The 21,179-nt window shown below is 43.7% G+C and overlaps 2 protein-coding genes and 1 long non-coding RNA gene across 3 annotated transcripts; all 3 read right to left on the reverse strand.

The window, feature by feature from the left end:
• Window positions 1–4,464: 4,464 nt before the first annotated feature.
• LOC124652384 (cytokinin hydroxylase-like) lies at window positions 4,465–6,700 on the reverse strand. The gene is made up of 4 exons (XM_047191405.1): window positions 6,418–6,700; window positions 5,851–6,322; window positions 4,987–5,392; window positions 4,465–4,899 (listed from the first exon to the last, which is right to left on the reverse strand). Exons 1-4 carry the CDS (start codon window positions 6,698–6,700, stop codon window positions 4,465–4,467), a joined length of 1,596 nt encoding a protein of 531 aa, XP_047047361.1.
• Window positions 6,701–10,989: 4,289 nt separating this feature from the next.
• LOC124682880 lies at window positions 10,990–13,570 on the reverse strand. Its single transcript, XR_006996483.1, has 3 exons — window positions 13,556–13,570; window positions 13,432–13,471; window positions 10,990–13,232 (listed from the first exon to the last, which is right to left on the reverse strand). It is a non-coding gene; the product is annotated as an uncharacterized LOC124682880 (long non-coding RNA).
• A 168-nt stretch (window positions 13,571–13,738) lies between these two features.
• On the reverse strand, window positions 13,739–19,734 carry LOC124682870. Its single transcript, XM_047217486.1, has 5 exons — window positions 19,394–19,734; window positions 18,617–18,690; window positions 18,135–18,479; window positions 15,359–18,033; window positions 13,739–15,246 (listed from the first exon to the last, which is right to left on the reverse strand). Exons 1-5 carry the CDS (start codon window positions 19,413–19,415, stop codon window positions 14,061–14,063), a joined length of 4,302 nt encoding a protein of 1,433 aa, XP_047073442.1. The 5' UTR covers window positions 19,416–19,734; the 3' UTR covers window positions 13,739–14,060.
• Between the last annotated feature and the right edge of the window lie 1,445 nt (window positions 19,735–21,179).

Consider the following 21,179-nt stretch of genomic DNA (forward strand, 5'->3'; position numbering starts at 1 on the left):
TCAGAAAGGTGAAAAAGGCTCTTAGGAGCATAGGCAAGAAGGGTGGCGCCATTGGTAAGGCACCCGCGACTGCTTAACGCAGATGCGTGGTCCTAGGGTAGTCGTCGGTCTGCGGTTGCTTAGCTAGAGTGGGGTTGTCGCTTCGTGAGTTGCTGGTCTTAGGTGTTGCCCTTTGTGGTTGTGTTGCCTCATGTTGTTGGTGTTTGTTGTATGGTTTTCGCCCGGTTTCTTCCATTAATAAACCGGGCACTTCCTTCTTAATAAATGGTTGGGGCAAAGCTTTTGCCCCACAGTTCAAAAAAAAAAAGTCGACTGCTTCCACACAAAAGCAACGTTGTCACGGAACACATGAACACACTGAACAATCATTCAAGTAATACAAAGTGTGCACACACAAAGGAACTATAATTTTTAGCGTTATTTTCTCATACAAATTTTGATTGAGGTGTTCTTTGATTCGTTATATTTGTATGGATGAAGGTTACAATATCATAGCCTTAGATCTTTATTTTGTGTTGATGGAAAAGTACCATTTTTCACACTCTAAATGGCTAAATCATGGTTACAGTAACTCCTTCCTATTGCATTCACTTGGCTCCTTTCAACGTTTAGTGTTCATAAATGTCCATAACGCCTACACACCAAAGACAATAAAAAGGTAGTAAGATCCTAATAAGAACCAATAATTGTGAAGACAATAAAAAGGTAGTAAAATCCTAATAAGAACCAATAATTGTGCAACGCTCACATGATATAATTGATATAATAATTGCAAGATGTAGTATGAGATGAGTGATTTTATAATCAACAAGTATGCTTAAAACAATACTCCCTCCGACCCAAGGCTTAGGGCGTAAAAATCGCTGCACACGGATTAAGGAAAGTAACACAGCTGGGTTTTTTTCCGGTCGTGCCCCTACTTAATTGCTCCTCACCGTTTCCTCTCTCCCTTGTTTGTTGGGCAACGTCTCCTTAATTCTAGCAAATAGCCATGCAGCCAATTACAATGCGCATGCAAGCCCACCATCTCCTCAATTCCAGCGCAAAAGAGGGGCAGTTACGGGAAATAGCCACTACTTATCACCCGTGCCTTAAGCCTTGACAAAAAAACGTAAAAAAATTTACGCCCTAAGCCTTGGGCCGGAGGGAGTATATAAGATCCACTCATTAGTTGCCTACCACTAGTAGTAAGTCAGCTAGCACCACACCTAAGTTCTTTCACACTACGGCTAAGTTGGCTATCGCCATTATGGTGAAGTTGCACACTATTATCGTGAACTTGCATATCATTGCATCCAAGTTGCCTACCACAACTAAGTCGGCTACCACCATTGTTGTGAAGTTTTGAACAATAATATTCAACCATTGCTAGGGACAAATGTGTTACCACTAAAATTTAAGGACCCTAATTTTGTGCGCACGTCCATACCTTCGCCCACGCGCGAGAGGCCCCATGAACCGAATAAAAGCATTTGTGGGACCAGCAACTTTTTCCACGTGACATTGATTTTCTTGAAATATAGCAGGTAGGCTACGATGGAAGTTGAAGCCTTGAAGGCACCAAATCCATTTGAGCCATGAGAATACACTTTAACATTTGTTCCCTGCTCAACATTTCACCCTTCACACATGCAATGTTTCAAAAAATAATATTTGACCATTGCTAAGGACAAATGTATACCATTAAAATTTAAGGACCCTAATTTTTTGTGCACGGCCACATGTTCGTCCACGCGCGAGAGTCCCCATGGACTGAATAAAAGCATTTGTGGGCCTAACAACTTTACCCACGTGGCAATAATTATTTTGAAATATAGCAGGTTAGCTACGGTGGAAGGTGAAGCCTTGAAGGCGCCATGTCCATTTGAGCCATGAGAATCGGGTTTATCATTCGTTCCTTGCTCAACATTTCACCCTTCACACTTGTAATATTTTGAATAATAAAATTTAACCATTGCTAGGAACAAATGTGTTACCATAAAAAATTAAGGACCCTATTTTTGTGCACGTCCACACGTTAACCCACGCACGAGAGGCCACACGTCCACACGTTAACCCACGCACGAGAGGCCCCATGGACAGTATAAAAACAGTTGTGGGCCCAACAACTTTACCCACGTGGCAATGATATTTTTGAAGTATAGAAGATTGGCTATGATGTGAGCTAAAGCCTTGAAGGCACCATGTCCATTTGTGTCACGAGAATCAGGTTTATCATGTCCTACTTTATCAACATTTCAGCCTTCACATGTGTGCACGTCCACACGTTCTCCCACACGCGAGAGGCCCCATAGACCGAATAAAAACAGTTGTGGGCCCAACAATTTTGCCCACATGACAATGTTTTTTTAAGTATAGCAGGTCGGCTACGATGGCAGTTGAAGCCTTAAAGGCCCCATGTTCATTTGAGCCATGTGAATCAGGTTTATCATTTCTTCCTTCCTTAACATTTCAACCTTCGCGCATGCAATGTTTTGAACAGTAATATTCAGCCCTTGCTAGGGATAAATATGTTACAATCAAAATTAAAGGACCCTAACATTGCACGTGCGAGAGGCCACGTGGACCGAATAAAAGCAGTTGTGAGCCTAGCAACTTTACCAACGTGGAAATGATCTTTTTGAAGTATAGCGGGTCGGCTACGATGGCAGTTGAAGCGTTGAAGGCACCATGTCCATTTGAGCCATGAAAATCATGTTAATCATTGCTCCTTGCTCAACATTCCATCCTTCACACGTGCAATGTTCTGAACAATAATATTCAACCATTACTAGGGACAAATGTGTTACCATCAAATTTTAAGGACCATAATTTTGTGGGCACGTCCACAGTTCGCCCATGCGCGAGAGGCCCCATGGACTGAATAAAAGCAGTTGTGGGCCCAACAACTTCACCCACGTGGCAATGATTTTTTCAAGTATAGCAGGTCGGCTGCGATGGCAATTGAAGCCTTGAAGGCACCATGTCCATTTGACCAGGGAGAATCATGTTTATCATGTGTTCCTTGCTCAACATTTCAACTTTCACGCGTGCAGTGTTTTAAATAATAATATTCAACCATTGCTAGGGCAAATGTGTTGCCATCAATTGAAGGACCCTAATTTTGTGCGAGGGGAATAAAAGCAGTTGTAGGCTCAGCAACTTTGCCGCGTGGCAATGATTTTTTTTGTAAAATTAAAAGTTGTCATCTAGCATCCAAAATCGTACAGCCGCAAATGCGTCCCCCGCGGGGACAAAAATGTATGTCCGCACGTTAAAAGTCCTGAAATTTAAGTCCTCCAAATATTAAGGGGTAGGTGTATGTCTTCTACTTCTTTCCATGAAGAGAAAATGTGGAAGGCTATCTGGAAGATTAAAGCTCCCGATAATATGAAAATTCATTTATGGAGATTTTCTCATGACTGCCTTCCAAGCGGTGTACAGATGCAACGTAGACAGATTTCTACAAGTGATGCTTGTGTTTTCTGTGAAAAATTCGAAGATATTGAGCACTCCTTGTTGAGCTATCAGTTCGCAACAAAAGTGTGGCGATCTATAAAGGGGAACTACAATATTCAGTTGCAGCGCCGTGAATTATTTTTGCCACGGCACTGGATCTTTTCTTTCCTATTAAAGGCAACTGATGTGAAGGTCATGGTTCTTGCTGTAGGATGTTGGCATATTTGGGAGGCACCTAACGATGCGAGGAACAATCTTGGCCATCCTGATCCCAAGCAAGTAAGTGTGAAGACTATTGCGTATATCGACATGATTATTCAACACTGTTATAGTACAAGGCCGAGCAATAGGCGGGAGACTAGTCAGGCTCCACGATGGTCTCCGCCGCCACCGCCTGGTATAATCCTTGTCAATTCGGATGCATCGCTGTTTTCTGATCGTCGACAAATGGCCATGTGGGAGCTGTTGGGCTTCGGGATAGTACTGGGAGGTCCATAGCTGCGCCTAGTTTTCCTCTTTAGGGTTTTATCTTGAGATCGCTAAGGCACTCGCGCTTCGGGGTGTTGTGGCTGTGGTGCGCGACAAAGGCTTTGATAAGGTGATATTCGCCTCTGATTTCTTGTCCCTGATCCAACGCCTCAACTTTTCGACCCATGACCGATCTCAGGTTGGATCACTGATCAAGGATATCAAAACTATGGTTGCAGGCTTTTCATGGGTAACCTTTCGACATGTTCATCGCTCTTTGAATGAAGCGGTACACATTCTAGCTAGATCTTGTACCTTAGTATTTTTCCTGTTTATCTCAGATTTTCCTCCAGAATGCATCCGGAAAACTCTTTGTATTGATATGATTAATCAATAAAATGCCGTATTTCTGTCAAAAAATATATATATTAAGTTACTTCTGGACAATCATATGCATCCCGAATCGAAGCGCAAAATTTTCTCTCTAAGCAAGCACAACAGAAAAGAATCCCAAAATTGTAAGCGCTACGCGAGTTGGCAGCTAAAACCCAAGCCGGCCTAGGTTCGCTGCTGCAGCGGCAGCAGTCGCACGGGCACGCCGTGGCGCGGCCGGAGCGTGAGCACGTTCACGGGCGCGTGGCGGTACTCGTCGGAGATGCCGAAGCGGAAGCTCGCGAGCAGCATGGCTAGGACGACCTTGGCCTCCACCATGGCGTACGCCTGCCCGACGCAGTTGCGCGGCCCGGCGGCGAACGGCAGGAACCGGCCGGCCGCAGGCCGGCCACGCCCTGGCGCGAACCTGTCCGGCCTGAACTGGTGCGCGTCCGCGCCCCACACCGCCTCGTCGTGGTGGATGGCCAGCACGGGGATCCACACCGACGCGCCCCTCGGCACACGCAGCTCGCCGCCGAGCGTGATGTCCTCGAACGCCATCCTCGGCAGCAGCGTCGCCGGCGGGTACAGCCGCAGCGTCTCGTTGATCACCATCTGCAGCTGCGCACGCATCGATGAGTCAAACACTGCCATTATATTACAGCGCACGCCGGAGCTCATATGTTTCGCTGGGGTTCAGTGGCTTACAACGGTGAGCTTGGGGAGGTGATCGGCGGCGGGCGGGGCGTCGCCGCAGACTTGGGCGACCTCGGCGCGGGCCTTGTCCTGCCACTCCGGGTGCGTGGCGAGCAGCATGATGGCCCAGGTGAGGAGCAGCGCCGACGTCTCGTGGCCGGCGAAGAAGAAGGTTTTGCACTCGTCGATCATGGTCTGGGCGTCGTACCCGAGCTCGGCGTGGCCGGACTCTTTCTTGTTCTTGTTCTTCTCCATCTCGGCCAGGAGCATCCCCAGGAGGCCCTGGCCGCACGCCCCTGCTGTGGGCGTCCGGCCCTCGTCCGCAATCTCGCGGCTGCGCTGGATCGACTCCTTGAGCATCTGCTCTAGCTCCCCGTTCAGCCGTTTTATCTCTCTCCTGTACTTGCTTGGAAAATACCTAATAAAAGGAAATATATAGTTTAAGTAAATAAAACGTGATAAATAAAATGAATACGCCAATACAATGAGATGACGCACACAAAGAAGATTCACGTTGACTCAGATATTTGGAAATAAAAACGTGTTACACTAGAGAAATTGTCACCGGAGAAAAGTAAAGCATCCCAAAAACGTTGACCAGCGGAAGAAGATTTCTTCTCTTCCCTAGATGATGAGACCTCTCTAACAGTGAATTTAAGCGCGCTAGATAACACCCGTTTAGTTTAGTCTAAGTTCTCAAAAAGTAAAGCATCCCCGTTCATGTCATGTGGGCATTCGCGAAAGACCGGCACTTGGACGTGCGGGTAGGCTTAGTTGTCATCGAACATTCCAATGATGGAATCCTTGTTTGTACACGGAGAAGAACATAGTAATGCAGAGAACATGAGTACTTGAGGTGAGGTGATGTCGACTCACTGGCTGCCGGGGACCCAGAGGTAGCGGCTAGAGCGCGCGGTGAGCCGCTGCAGCTCCTCGAGCAAGTGGAAGATGCGCTTGCCGGTGTCATAGCTGGTGTCGAACTCGGTGCGCGCGATCACGTCGCCGGCGAGCCTCGCCATGTGGGCGCCCATCTCCACCTCGTTCCCGCCGCGCGCCACCGCCTCCCGCAGCGCCCGCACCGTCTGCCGGGCGCACTCCGCCATGTGCCCCACCCTGCCCCGGAGCCTGTCCGCCATGAAGGCCGGGGCGACGACGTGGCGCTGGTGCGACCAGGTGGCGCCGTTGGCCATGAGCAGGCCGCGGCCGATGAAGTGCTTGGCGCCCTGCCGCTGCAGCCACGATTTGCCCGTCACCTGCGCGTGCTTCGACGACAGCAGCTCCCGCACCATGCCGGCGTCCGTCACGCACACCCGCGGCTCGCTGCCGTACCAGTACACGAACACCCTCCCTGCCAATTGTCAAAAAGAAAACTCCATCCGCTCAGCATCGGTCGCCTCGATCCCCTCGCCACGCCACGCCCGTGATCAATGCAATCAAACTCACCGAACGTCTTGGACCAGAGGACGTAGTGCGGCAGGAGGCGGCCGACGATGTCGTGGCTGAGGGAGCCCATGTCACCGGCGGTGGACTCGGCGACCAGGGCAGAGACGTCACGGAGGTTTCCGACCAGGAGGCGCGGACCGGGGCCATGGACTCCTTGACTGGACAAGATCCTCCGGATCCTCGCCGGCGTCAGGTAGTAACAGGAGACGGTGACCCATATGGCCTTGGCAAGCAAGAACAAGAGCGGCAAGGCGGCGAGCGCTAGGACTACAACAGGGGCCATTCTGTGTGCGAGGCAGTGGCAGCTTGCTCCAGGCATATATAAACACCATGGTGCAGGCGTGCAGCCGCACCTTTACGATGGGTAAAAATACCTTGTGTTCTAAAAATGCCTTCCTAGCTAGCAAAAAAAAAAGCACTTCCATTCCATGGATTATTTTGAACTGATTACTAATGTGCATGCGTACCAGTTTATCATAAGATAATTCTTTCGCATGCCAATGGTGATGAGCTAAGTTTCCTACATGCAACTGCCCAATGGCTTGTTCCCTGCACACAAGATAAAGATTTGGGGTTCTCTCCCTCCACACCATTATGTTAATCTTCTGTTTGCAGCAGTGCTCCGTTGGGTGTAATTTGTAGACCATTCTGCCCATCTACTGGACTACAAAGCTACTCTCCTTATGCCATTACATTAAGTGTACAATAATTTCCTTTGTAGCAATTTCTATTATTTGGGAGTAAAAGGATAGTTTGGCAAAGAATGGCCCTCCGCCTATAACATTTTCTGCAATAATCACCTTCCGTCAATGTTGGTTTGTTAGCAATTTCCTTTGTAACTGCCCAATTTCTAAAAGTGGCATTGTTTCTGCAATAATTTTTGGAACACTAAATAGAACATGGGATGCAAGCATATACACTCACACAACGCCTATTGAGTACTAGAGGGGTGGCGGAACAACATTGACAAAGTTACCACAGACATCATACTAACAAAATAACTTCATCTTTAATATACTGCATGTACAACCACCCTCCTAACCATCTAAATCAATGATCGTTCCTGCAATACTATATACATGTGCTTTGAAAGGGCCTTATCATCCTCAAAAGCTAGGTTGAGAGGTGACATTCTCTCTCCTATATTAAATTAGACCACTAACCTTACAAGAAAAATGTACCTTACACGTTTATCATAAGATAATCCGTTACATGCCAATGGTAAGGAGCTAAGTTTCCTGCATACGCACAAGATAAAAATTTGGGGTTCTCTCCCTCCACACCATTATGTTAATCTTTTGTTAGCAGTGCTCCGTTGAGTGCAAGAAGACCATTCCACCCATCTATTGCACTAAGAAGACCATTCCGCCATCTATTGCACAATTAATTTGGAATGGAGGTTCTACTCATGGAAAAAAATAGCGCGCTATTTCGACGCTAATAGCATGCTATAGCGTTTTTAGACAGCCCACGCTACATCATTTCGGCGCTATAGCGTGCTATAGCGCGCTATTAGCACGCTATAGCATGCTAATAGCATATTTTTCGGCCGACGCTATTTTGTTATAGCGCGCTATTTTTTTCCTTGGTTCTACTCCTTATGCCATGACATTAAGTGTACTATGAATATCAGTTGGTAGTATTTGGAACTAAAAGGATAGTTAGGCAAAGAATAGATGTCAAGGAAGGGTATGTTTTGCATTTTCACTAAGAAAATATAAATTTAATGTGGTATGATAAACCCTAGTAGCGAGCGGATAACGAAATGGCACGGTGGGAAAAAAATGGCCTACATATGGAATAAGACATCACTCATTTGTATGGAAAATAATTGAGCTCATAAGTGGCACACATATGATTCATTAGTTTGAATTGTTCCTGCGCTGATTTTTGAAACACTTAATAGAAAGGGGCTTGCACTTCGCACGATCATGCACTCGCTCAACGCCTATTAACAACTAGAGCGGTGAAGGTACATTATTGACAAAATTTTGAGATATGCCTTGCTAACAGGAGAACTTTGCCTTTAGTGTAATGGAGGTACAACCACCATCCTAACCCTCCAACCAACGGTTGATTTTGTTCCTACAATACTATATGTGTGCTTTCAAAGGATTTTATCGTCCTCAAAAGCTAGCTTGAGAGGTGAGCCTTCTCTCTCCTCATTTAAATTGGACCACTAACCTTACAAAAGAAATGTCCATTGCCCCTTCAGCAGTTGATGAGGGACTGTACGAACGAAACGAGATTAACAAGCCGAAGAAATAGACTTGTTTTGACCAAAAAGGGGAGGCCACATTGGTTAAAACAAGATTAGCTTGTGGCGTGTTGGTGGGGGAGGAGAGTGAGCGGGTATGCATGCTTTGGTATAAAGTGGCAATACCGGTACAGTTAAGATAACTGATTTAGTTAAGCACAAGTGGTGTGGCAATCAATCTTGCCACTAAGTGAAAAGAAGTAGCATATCTTCGACACTGAACCAGATTGTTTAAGGGAAAGGTGTTCTGGTTGGGCTTATAGTTTCGTTGCAGTTGCAACTTGCAAACCACGATAAGCAAATACTTAAGCGGGGCACAAATATCTCACCATTTAAGTGTTAGAATTCACAAGACAGCTGCATAAGAAAATATCAATGGTTAGATAGATCAATCGATGCGGAGATCGGGCATATGACCTCCGTTCTCTTAAATTCAGTGGCTTCTTTCAACGTTGTACTAAATCATGGAAACAGAGGGAAGAGAATATACTGGGGACAAAGATTTGATGCTCCTGGGCACCGGTGCTATTTTAGAAAAAATAAAAATCACATTTATGTGTTTCAAAAAAATTAGAAAAAAAATCATGGTGTAGCCAATTAATTGTCCCATAAACGTGCAAAATTTCAATTTTAAATACAAAAAATTCTGGGCTACACAAAAATAACAAATATTTGGATCTGGGTATGCAACTTTTTTATGTAGTCTACAATATAAAAAAATTCATATTAAAATTTTACACGCTTGTAGGTTACGTTATTTATTATGTCTAGATTTATTTTCAGATTTTTTTGAAACAAATATGTGTGATTTTCAAAAAAAAAATTAAACAGCAGCTGCTGCCCATGAGGCAAAGACACTTTTCGATATACTGGTCGTTCTCTTCAAGAAAAGATAGTTTCTAGTGGCTTTTTTACTTGTCTCCACTAAATGCAACTTGGAAAAAAGGAAATGTAGTAAGCCACTTCCCAAGGGTGGCTTCAGAGAAGATTTAGCCTGAGTTGCATGTATCACAAAGCTCAAGAGAAGTCAAACGCATGGCGGTTATTGAGGTTTCAAGTCTCAGCCGGGGCTTAAATCTCAAGCCAAACAGATGCATTTGGCCTCTGAAACTCATTTGTGTGGGATGTCCACTGCACCTTGTCACTTGCCTTCTTCATCTATTTATCTGTTCCGTTCATCTTTGCTTGACAAACAATGCATTCAGCTGAACATAGCGAAAAGCCTAGTTTTCAACGGTACGGACATGGAGCATATGTCGAGCATTTCAATCATTTTCTTACATATTTTTGTGCCAAAAGTACACTTGTTTTCTTAGTCAATTTATTTGTCCTGTCAACTAGTTATACTAATATTCCTGCGAATAAAGAAGGAAGCAGTTATACCAGTGGTCATGCAGGCTGGATACCAGCACGAGACAGATGGAGCACGGGTAAGACCCATAATGTATAGAAAACCTTGTAAAAGCAAGAAATCTGTGACCCTTAGCAGGCACAACACATATGCAAGGCGGCTGTGGCAGCTGTCCAGCCTTGTTTTTTATCAGTGGAAATGAATCGATGATTGCCGGCAACAAATTCAACTGAACATGCATATTAACTAACATAGCAATACAATTGAACACATCTGTGCATAATGGATTTGTTTCTCGCACTTCAGTTCAGATGCAACCCTACATCTACAGGTTTTCAGCCAAAAAAACATTCAACAATTTTGAACTGAACGGTAATGGTGCAAATGTCACAGAAAAAATGAATTCGCTTGTTAGCATCTTCTGGCTTGAGATGATAAATGAGCTGGCTAATATTCTGCAAATATGCAAGTAATCAGGTGCAATCTAAATCGTACACCAATTGGATTTGAGAATCTTTGGCTCTTTGCTCTGGGGCAGACGAGATCTGATTCGTGCAGTCCATCAGAGATTTTTTTGCTAACTTTGCAGCTACAACCAACTTTAGATGGTCCATGAGCGGCTTCGCCTCTCCTGCATTTTTCCTCAAGAAGCTTGCGACAAATTCAGGAGATTCCTAGCTTAGTCCGCTTCAAGATGGGGGCATGTCGAAACAGAAAAGGGGGAATTGCAATACATGCCCCCACACTCTGAGCAGCATCACTTTCATGTTTACATCTGAGGCACTTTATTCCTGGCACTTGAAAATAGCCGGTTCCAAACAAAAACTTTCGGAAAAGGACGTACTTTGATCCTACAACCACAATATGTCAGATCACAATGTCAGAATGGTATTATCATACAATGTGTATATAAATATCCTAAATGCGTTGATGGTTCATAATAGTGGCACGCAACACATTGCAGAAGTTCCATTCCTAATGGCCCACTTCCATAAGTTGTTTCGGAAAGGGCAAAAGGAATAAAGGTGCATTCCAGTTGTGTAATTGCAGAGAAATTCATACAGGTAAGCTCCAGGAACACTTGTGCGCAAGTTGATCTCCATACTATTGTAGAACCTACGGTTGACTGCGAGTAGAGGGAATTTTTTATGCTATTTTGAGTAGAAAATTTCTGTAGCTACGATAAGAATAACCAATTGAGGACCCATTGAAATAACAATCATAACACAGAAGTACATATGTATCAATTAGGCGAAGCAAAATGCAGCGGTGCAGAAAGAAAGCAGACAAGAGAAAGCAGCAGGCCACTTGAAAGTAACACACAGAACAGCCTAGCAGCATCTTTTGAAGTCACTGAAGATCCAACAGATCGTTCATTTAAGCTACTCACTAAATTCCAGTACAACTATGGAAACGTACAATGTTTTTCTATATTTACAGTATATGATTCATGATAGGCGCTACCATCCAAATGGCAGTCACTGCAATGTCTACCTGAAGAAGTGAAGAAACAATGGAACCTATAAAGATTATTAATCTTCTAAAACTGGAGCTTTCTTTAACTACAATAGTCATGTAAAAGAGACAGTTTTTTATTTGGACATGTGTAGAAGAGTCAATGTTGCTGCTGGGAGTACTACACGAATATAAAGCAACATCTTCATAAGACAAAGAAGGAAAGTGGTTTTCTTCTCATAGAACCATAGCAATCTTCATCATGTCTGAAAACATCATTTCATGTCATGTTATACTACACAATTGCATAAAAGCACTAATTTGTGAGACCTCATATGGTTAGTCAAAGAATCCTATTAGCATACTGGCCCAACAAAGGTAAATTAAGAATTTAGTGTGCATGGATGAAAAAATGGAGTGTGGCAAATTCTTTCAAGCTACTACTGCATCTGATAAGTTCTTCCTTGTCATGTTAGTCCGTTGCAATTAAAAGATTATGTAGTTCACAGATATAAGTAGTTCACAGATAAAAGGAAGTGGTAGCACAATACCAAATTCAAGAACACAACATGATATTATACCAGAACACAAACTAACATGCTTACAAGTTTGATCATCATAAAAATGACACTCTCTGTAAAATAGGATAGGTTCGATCTATGGTCATTGAGCGCATACTAAAAGGATCTACTAAATTCATCGAGTTGTTCTAAATAATCAAAACGGTCGGTTATTAACAGGGAATTTCTATCTACACCGGGAGTCCGGGACTATAATATCAGATTGGGGAGAAAGATCGGAATTAGCAATTGAAAAAGAAAGGATATGGGCTCGCGTGAGTAAAAAACAAAAGATATCTACTAGTTCTATCATCAGCTATGGGTTCGAATCTAAGAGAAATTACAGATAATATAAGACAATTTTTTGGTTTCCTCCGCCATCCCAACCAATGGAGTATTAGGATTCTTTTCAATAAAATCCTATCGAGGTTCGGTCATTCCCACTACTCCTTGAATGGTTAGGTCTGAATTCCACAATGGAGCTTCAAAAAAATTCTTTCCGAATTAATTTTCTCAGTTTTATTAATCTGGTTGGCTCTTTATTCTTTATTATTGCTTTAAATTTCTTGTTCTTGTTTCAAGTTACGATTTCAAATTCTCTATTGCAATCCAAAATACTTGGAATTATTCCTTCCTATAATACATATCCATACAGAATTCCTCATAAACTAATGCTAAATCTTTTCATTAACTAATGCCTAAATCTTTTCATTTATTAATTCAATTACTATAACAAGTGTTCTATTCCAAGGTTAAGTTATTAACTGAACAAAGAAAAAAATTATATTATGAAGGATGAGATCAATTCCGAAGCGCTTTTTTTCTTTCTAGCAGACAGAATTCCTTTGGTCTAATTTAGGACTTTCCAATATAAAATTGAAACTCTACAATATAAGAACACTGGGTTTGAGCTCAACTACCCTTATATGGTGGCTTGACACAATTCAGTTAGTTTCACATATCATCATTCGCGTTCGCTCTATGTTTTCATCACACCACAATTTCATGTTGATCTGTTCACCAAAATGTGAACTAAAACAGTACCTAACAAGCTATCGTGTCAAAATGTCAATTACATTGTGCAACAAAATAGCTACATTGCCATATTCATGTCAGTATTTCCTTACGCTTTCAAAGATTTTGGTGTGTATCTTTTCAACAGAAACTGTAGGGGACGGAATCATTAACATACCTGCATTCATAAGCATTTTATTTTACCACAAATATAAGAGTAATAGCAACAGAAATGTAGGATAATATTCCCTTCACTTTCTATTTACATGGAGGAATGGTATGTAATGCTCACACGCAGCAGAAATTTGAATTTTTCACCAGTGAGAGGCCATTGCTAAATATACTCAGAAGACTGAAGAGAAACCAGAGTGCATTACCCACACATCCCATCGCATGTGAACGGTGCTATTCCAACCTCTGTCCTGTAAAAAGAATGTCAAAGCAAATTTGTGTGCCAACTAAATACGGAGTACAATAATAATTGGAGAGAAGAATATTCACCTCAAGAAAGCCATGCAGCCAAGAACAGAGGATTAAGCGGTGTCTTCCAAACACTCCACAGACTTGGCTGCTGGTGGCCAAAATATGTGTCAAATTAACACCACCTCCAGGTCACATGTAAGACTTACACCACTGAAAGTTCCATGATGCAAAATGACAAAAGATGAACGGAAACACAGGAGATACCAGACCCTTCAGCTCAAAATTAATTGATTGATCATGTTTAAACGAACCTCATACAGGGATAATGCCCATTAAATAAGATTGCATAAAGTGAGAAAAGTAAGAGAAAATATAGAATAAAAAGGGCAGCCAAAATGCTGAGACATGTGATGTGATCCTACTACTGATATAAATATTTACAAGGGAAAACAGGAAAAATGTGTAGTTAATCTGCATTCACTCCAAAAGGTGCATGATTCCAGCACTTTTGTGGCTTGAGCAGACATCCATTTGTCGAAGAGTAGTGACTGATACTATCGTCAGCTTCCTCTCAAAGCTCTCGTCAAAATCTCCGAGGGCTTCCCCTTCTTTGCGGTTCAGGTGATCTGGGTGCAGAAATGCGTGGATGAAGTTTATCTCCAGTATGATTCCTGAACTGCTTCACGGTGCCATTCCGTTCATATGGCTTGACGGTTCCATATCTATCATTATATTCCCTTTTATCATCACCATTCCTACCATGTTTATTTCCCTTTTCAAAGCCGTAGGGAACCTCTGTTGCACGGTGGAATTCTCGTGATCTTGGCTGTCCTTGGGAATCCATTACGTCAAATCTGTCATCTCTTGAGGTGATTCTCGGAAGTGGGCTCCTCCTTGAACATCGTTTCTTATGATCAGCAATATTTACTGTTGAGCAGCTCCTTCCTTCAACCCATGTTGAATCATGTTGAGCGTATGTGTGATTTCTTGATGAAGAACTATCACGCATAACTCGATCATTGAATCCAGGTTGTCTTCGAGGTGAAGTCATTCTACCAATTCTAACTTCAGTCATGTAATTAGGAGATCTACTATGTCTCCGTATACTTGAGCCTCCATTTGCCATAATTTCCCTTCTGTTCCTGGGAGATGTCCAAGTATGTGGGGATCGAGATCTTGATCCAGAAGGAGATCTGCTGTGAGCACGTGAGAGGTTAAGTGAGGCTCTATGCGGTGGGAACCTCCGTTGTCTATTAGACAGTGGGCAACGAACTGAACTCAAATTTCCATCAGTGGCATGATCTTTATCAATCTCAGGATCATATCGACCAGACTGGTTTCCACTAGCACCAAAGCGTCGTTCTGGAGGTGCTTCTCTAGCCTGTGCAGGTGCTCTGGACAACCCACAACTTCCATCTTTGTCAATTGGAGAACCCCGTCCAGGCAAAGGGTGATATGAGCTACTTGTGTTTCTCACCCTCCGTGCATTTGCTGCATCAACAGCTCTTACCAAAGTGCCATCAGGTGCAACAACAAAGCCATTGCTCTCCATCTTTGCAACGGCAGCTTCCGCGGCATTTCTTGGACCAGGTGGGCCATAATTATAATAATCAGGTGATCTTTGTTGTGTAGTGCGAGAGTTGCTAGAATTTTCCATCCACTGCTCCCCTCGGCTGCTTGCTTGAATATGACGGGATGCTCCACCCCTCCCATGTGATCTATCAATGGTCCTTTCAGCTTTCAAGCCCGAACCATAACCATCATCAGATCTGTATAAAAGAAAGGGGAATGTGGCATTAGTCATTTGGATTATCCAATTATGATACCCAACGAAACTGAAGTACATGTAAAATGACAAGTAAACGAAGTAGCTCAATTTACCTGCACTGCTCATTTCTATAGGGTCGGTCAAACGATCTTGGCCGACCAAGTCGTGATTGCACGTCTCTATTTGTTAACCCCATTTGTTGAAATGATGTACCAGCTTCAGCTACCTCTAATGTGCCTAAAGCACACTGGTTAGAAGAATCAACTCTGTCCCTTGAATCATGTCTCGAGTGCTGCTGATCTTCAGGCAACGTATCCCATCCTATTAGCTTTGTGCTGATATTCAGTGGATCATCACCTAAACCATCAGTGCCTCTTTCAGACTGGCTAACGGTCGCAGCAGATCCAGCTATTGCACGGTCAGAGTTGCCATACATTCGAGTTTCATTTCTCATACTCACATGATCGCTACGAGTGGTCGTAGAATACATTATGCCAGATCCACCATCTAGGCAGTTGCTTGACCATGAGCGCTTTGAGGAGACCGGTGAAACATCACAATCTTCCTTCCTGGAGTGTGTTCCATTGTAATCAGCAACTGCAGTAACCATATTGTTTGAAACAGAGCCAACTGGTACAAGATGAATGTCTGGAGCAGCCTTTTCATCCTTGTAATTTGATACCTGATGATTGGCACATTTAACTTCATCATACCCATCATTCACCCAATAACGGTCACCGGATTCCCTAAGTTCCCCATCCTCATACTGAGAATCATCTTCCTCAACATCAACTTTTCCGGTCACTGAAAGGTCTTTGCTAATATGAGATGTGCCTGTCTGATAGCAGTGTTCTAGGCAGTTATTCGATGCAACCTTCTGAAGGGCATTTTTGTAACCACTTGGATAGCTTTGTGCTGCAGATTGTGAATCCACTATACTGTCCATATCAGTAGCTGCTTGTCTAGTGCATTCTGAATTGAGACCACGAGCATGAGTACCACTGGAAATGTAATATGTTTCTGCACTGCTACTGTTGGCACAAGTAATTAAAGGGTTTTTGTGATTAATTGTTGCACCCACACCACCCTCTTCATGCACATAGGACAGAACGCGATTAGAAGTGTCCAGGTTATTCTCTGGATGTTCCAAATCAGTGTCTGCATCTGCAGTTCTCTTGGCAACACACAATACATCACTGGCATGTTCAGCCCCATCATTGACCGACTGATCAATTTTACTAGTTCCTGAATCAACATCAAAAAGCTCCTGGTTTTTATATTCAGATATGCTTTGAAGTGAAGCTTGCCCGAGTTTATCATCAGGCGAGCCAATGTCAGTACAACTTTTATTCGAAACCGTTACTGTTGCAATGTTTGTGCTTTCCTCAGAAACTATTCTGCTTGTCATAGGCTTCACTCTGAAGACCAAATCACTTGTTTGAATTGAACTACCTCCATCATGACCATCCTCAGAAGCCAAGAGAGACGAACCTTCACAGTCAAGGGGTGACGTGCGTGAAGCATTAAGTTTCTCCTCGTTTGCAGTGAAAGCAAAATGTTCAGTAGTAAGAGCCGAAGACCTCAAATCTCGATTAGATCCTAGATGCAATTCCACTTCAGAAACATAACTTCTCTTCTGTAGATCAAGAAAGCCATTTGTTTCTGCAGAGCAATTATTTCCATTTAGAGATTCAGATTCCAATAGCTGCATGTTCTGGGGAGATCCACTGCACAGAGTTTGAAATGAATGACCTGGGAAGTCGCCTTCACTTTTTGTCTTAATATTTTTCGCAACATCAACCACATGAACTTCATCGCCAGAATGATGGTCCACAGCAACTGTTAACTCCGAAAGATCCTCACACACCTGCACTTTGTTCATCTCCTTTTCAGCATCATTACAACCACTTACAGAGGCTACAGGACCAGGACCGACCATATCATGATCATCACCGCCGCTATGAATGTCCCACGCCTCCATCGCGACGTTAAGATCCCAGTGCAGTCTAGAATCACGAGCAGCATTGGAATGCTTGGTATGAACAATTCTATCTCTGAAGCAGCCATCTGGTTTGTCTGTACTTGAGTTGGTTGATATGGCAACATCTGAAGATTTAGCATCAGAAACAGATAAAAATTCCTCAGTTTTGTTTGCATTGCTCAACAAAGAAAGAAGTGGTGTATTAGCCTCCAAAGCAGCTGCAGATTCAACACAATTCTCTGAGCTTTTTAATGTTGTCAGAAGCAAGGGATTCATATCAGGAGCAGATTCGGAGCTGTTCAACGTAGTAGGTAACGAAGGCTCCATGTCAGGAGCTGTTTCAGATAACTTTTTAGCCCTGTTCAACTTGCAATGTGAAGCATCTGGAACGGTTAACTTATGCCCCTTGATTTCATGTAGGAGACCCAACTCTGAACTACCAGAGATAGGCTCGGACTTTCTTTCTTCAAGAGAGTGGGCTGACTTCGAGCATTCACCATTTAGCATGGCAACATCCATTTCGCTTTCACAGGCAGCAGCAGCCAGTATTGATATACCAGAAAAATCATCAATGTCAAGGAGGGCTCTCTTTTCATCCATGCACTTGCCTCCAGGTGTTTTAGCCTTGCGATGCTTGCCATATGATGAGATGCCTCCAGAAGATATCCTCAGTTTTTTTTCATAAGGATCCACTAGCAATGGGGTGGGTGGAGGTGATGGAGAACAATCCATAAGAACTCTTCTCTTTTTTATTGGAACACTTTCCAATGGATCACTAAAGCGCCGACCAAGAATAGATACCCCAAGCTGCAAATGTAGAATTCAATAGTTAAGGAAATTGACAATTGGTTGAATGCATTGACAATTGACTCTTATTTCACCATATTCTCAAGGGGAGAAATAAAGACCTTCTCAGATTCAGAGACCGGGACATCTTTTTGTGCCACTTCTCGATTCGCGGCATTGGGACATGCATAGAAAGATTTAATTGCATCCTTCATTCTGTCTTCTCCAGAGAAGGAGGTCCTTGCTCTCCTTGCAGCTCTTGGTCTTTTGTTTACCGTCTTCCATCTCACCTCAGGGTCTATAGGTCTCGGGAGCTCCAAGCCTCTGGTGTTAGCCTTGCTGGCACAGGATGGCCCACCTCTGTCCACTATTGATTCGCCACCACAGCCTTTGCAGGTCATCAAAATATCGGTATTATTGGGATTATGAAGCGACGATGACCTTCTGGTACAAGTGCACGCTCGAATCTGCCAAGAGAATCATACAGCAGAAGTTAGAAATCGTATATGAGGCAGAACACCAATATGTAGAAAATTGAAGACATCTACAAGGTTTTAGCATGGCTAAGACACAAGAGAAAAGTGTTGGAAAATCATGTGCATACCATCAAATCAGATCGTCTTCCTCCTGCTTGAGCACAAACAGGAGATGAATTCACATGAACCGCCTTAATATCCTCTGGAAAAAAATGAAAATAAGGTTGCTGTTGAGCACCACACCACCAATGCTTAGGATACTGTTTGAAGAAAAAATGAAAACAAGGATTCCTCGGCAATGCCACTGCCCGCAGGCACCTTCAGCAGCCAAATTAAGAAAACCCAATAAATTCCTGAATCAGTTTTTCAGTAGAAAAATAAGAATAGAACTTTGAGCTTCCAGCCAGGCTACAACCAAGCAGATTTGTGTTGCAGCACATATGGCACAGCAGAAGCTAAATTAAGTGTCTGTCCTGCCATGACTGCACAATAAGACAGTAGTAGCTCCTCCACAAGTCAAGTCAAGTGCCCTCATCGCTCAGCCATTGGGCACCTCCGTTCCCATAGAGAACTTGTTTTGATAGAGTTGAATTCCAGAGAAAAAAGAAGGCAGATCTGTTCCCGACGAGCACCTCTTCCCGGCACAGAACGACAGCTAGAGGCCCCCAGATTGGCGTGAGACGAACTCCGGTGCCAGAAGTCCAAATCCCTCAGACAAAGCGGATCTGACAACCGAAACATGTCCTCCACCCGTAGCTCATGTCGGAACCACAGGATGATCACTCTGGCGGCGGCGGCGGCGGCGGCCCAAGCCCACCTGTTAAACCGACCGACCTAATCCGGGCGCCGCGGAAGCCAGCAAAGAAGCAGGTAGAGAGATTTCTAAGATCTAGGGTTGCGTATACCTTTTGTTCCCGACTTCCTCATCAAACCCGGCGCCGCCGCCGCCTCCCGGCTGTCTCCGTCCTCCGTCCTCCGCGTGTTTGGGCACGCACCCTAGGCCCAGCTGGAATCGGAACCCTTCCTTCCCATTCGCTCCGCTCCCTTCCTCGACGGATGGATTCCTTGCGTGCGCTGCGGTGCGAAGAAATTCCCCGCTGCTTTTCGGCCCCTTTGGCAGTGCCTCCGGCCGGGCACGCGAACACACGATCGATCGGAGGTGAGCCCCGGCTGCCGTGGCAGTCTCCGCAGGTGGCCTCGCCGTCGTCGCCGTCGCCGCCGCTGCTCCGGATTTTTCTATTGGACCCTTTCCTTGTTCTACTTCGCCGCCTGCGGAGGGTGGGAGGAGAAGACCAAGACCATAATATTTTTTTTTGTGTGTGATTTATTTGGAGAGGCGTCGTCCAATTAATACTCGATTTTCTCTACCCTTGGTGGGTGTGGACACGTATCCGGGACAGATGGATGGACGGGATTACCCCTGGAGCCTGGAGATGCACACAGATTAAAGGGTCCGGCTCCAACCCTATGCCGATGGGAGCAGAGTTTGACCAGGACACGCGGCTGCATTTCTTATAAGAGAAAAAAATAATAAGGTAGAGATTTTTATTTCTTCCTTTTAGACCCGTTTAGGAGCAATGGAAATATTAACAAAACAATAGTAACCAGAATGGACTGTGTTTCGCAAAAAAAAGAAATACCTAAACGAGAATATTAACAAAAACAATTGTTTGAATGGAGATATGAACATTTGTGAATACATTATGTCTCAAATAAAAATAGAATCACGCTTTCTTTCAAAAAGATTTGTTGAATACAAAGATATCCATTTCAAGGTTAGGAATTATCGGAGATCCAACCTATGGTTGATGATTAAGAGGGTAGTGGCACCCCAGCCCATTAAAATTTAAATCCTAGATTTGACACTTTGGTGTCTCATTAAAAGACGGGATATTTTTTAGTGGGAAGCGATGTTTCCGTCGACAGCGAGGTGCTCGTGGTGACTTGGTCAATCTCAAAACCAGTTGGATCAGTTTCTTCGACTCAGTCTCCCGGAGATGCTCATATAGGTAGGGTGTACGTGCGTTCATAGGGATGATAGAGGGTAAATAAAAAACAGATAAATACAACTATAATCACAAGCAAAAACATGATGAGAATAAACAAGAGTACGGGAAATAGCTCGATTGAGTTTGATGGTACCCGCTCAAGCACATAAATTTTAATTACGAACAAATATAACAAATGGTCGAAGATAATACTTAACTCAAATCCATATGAGAGCTGGCATAACCATCAAAAGTGGTCAAAGAAAATACTTATCTCAAAACCATAAGAGCTCACATGATGAAGACATCCCATCTATTGATACGACCGATGTACCTACAGCCCCACAAATACAAGGACCAATCACTCGAGCTCGTGCCAAACAACTTAACTATCAGGTACTTTCGTTTCTTCGAACTATTTCTCACATACATGAGAATATGATGTTTCCTAAATCAGATGTGTTTGTTACTCTTAGGAATGATGGACCTAGCATGGATGAGAAGGACAAACATTGGAGCATGCATGATCACACATGAAGAAGATGGCAGCAAGCATGTGAGGATTGAAGAGAACGCCACAAGTAGAGATTTCAGAACTTTGGAGCCACCATAATGATGATTGAAGACTTGGACGAAATACACAAGATTATACTTCATAATTTTGTCTATAGCATAATATGGTGCTGCGTCACCTTTAGTTTTG

The sequence above is a fragment of the Lolium rigidum genome, chromosome 1 (genome assembly GCF_022539505.1).
Source record: "Lolium rigidum isolate FL_2022 chromosome 1, APGP_CSIRO_Lrig_0.1, whole genome shotgun sequence".
NCBI classification, from domain to species: domain Eukaryota; kingdom Viridiplantae; phylum Streptophyta; class Magnoliopsida; order Poales; family Poaceae; genus Lolium; species Lolium rigidum.

Excerpts from the sequence above, each read along its gene's own strand:
- LOC124652384 (XM_047191405.1), bottom strand. The coding sequence starts at position 6,700 with ATGGCCCCTGTTGTAGTCCTAGCGCTCGCCGCCTTGCCGCTCTTGTTC. Across the intron at positions 6,323-6,417 it reads CCTCTGGTCCAAGACGTTCG|GGAGGGTGTTCGTGTACTGG; the intron begins GTGAGTTTGATT and ends GACAATTGGCAG. Across the intron at positions 4,900-4,986 it reads ACCTCCCCAAGCTCACCGTT|CTGCAGATGGTGATCAACGA; the intron begins GTAAGCCACTGA and ends ATGCGTGCGCAG.
- LOC124682870 (XM_047217486.1), bottom strand. The coding sequence starts at position 19,415 with ATGAGGAAGTCGGGAACAAAAG. Across the intron at positions 18,691-19,393 it reads GAGGAAGTCGGGAACAAAAG|AGGATATTAAGGCGGTTCAT; the intron begins GTATACGCAACC and ends ATTTTTTTCCAG. Across the intron at positions 15,247-15,358 it reads TATAGAAATGAGCAGTGCAG|ATCTGATGATGGTTATGGTT; the intron begins GTAAATTGAGCT and ends TCTTTTATACAG.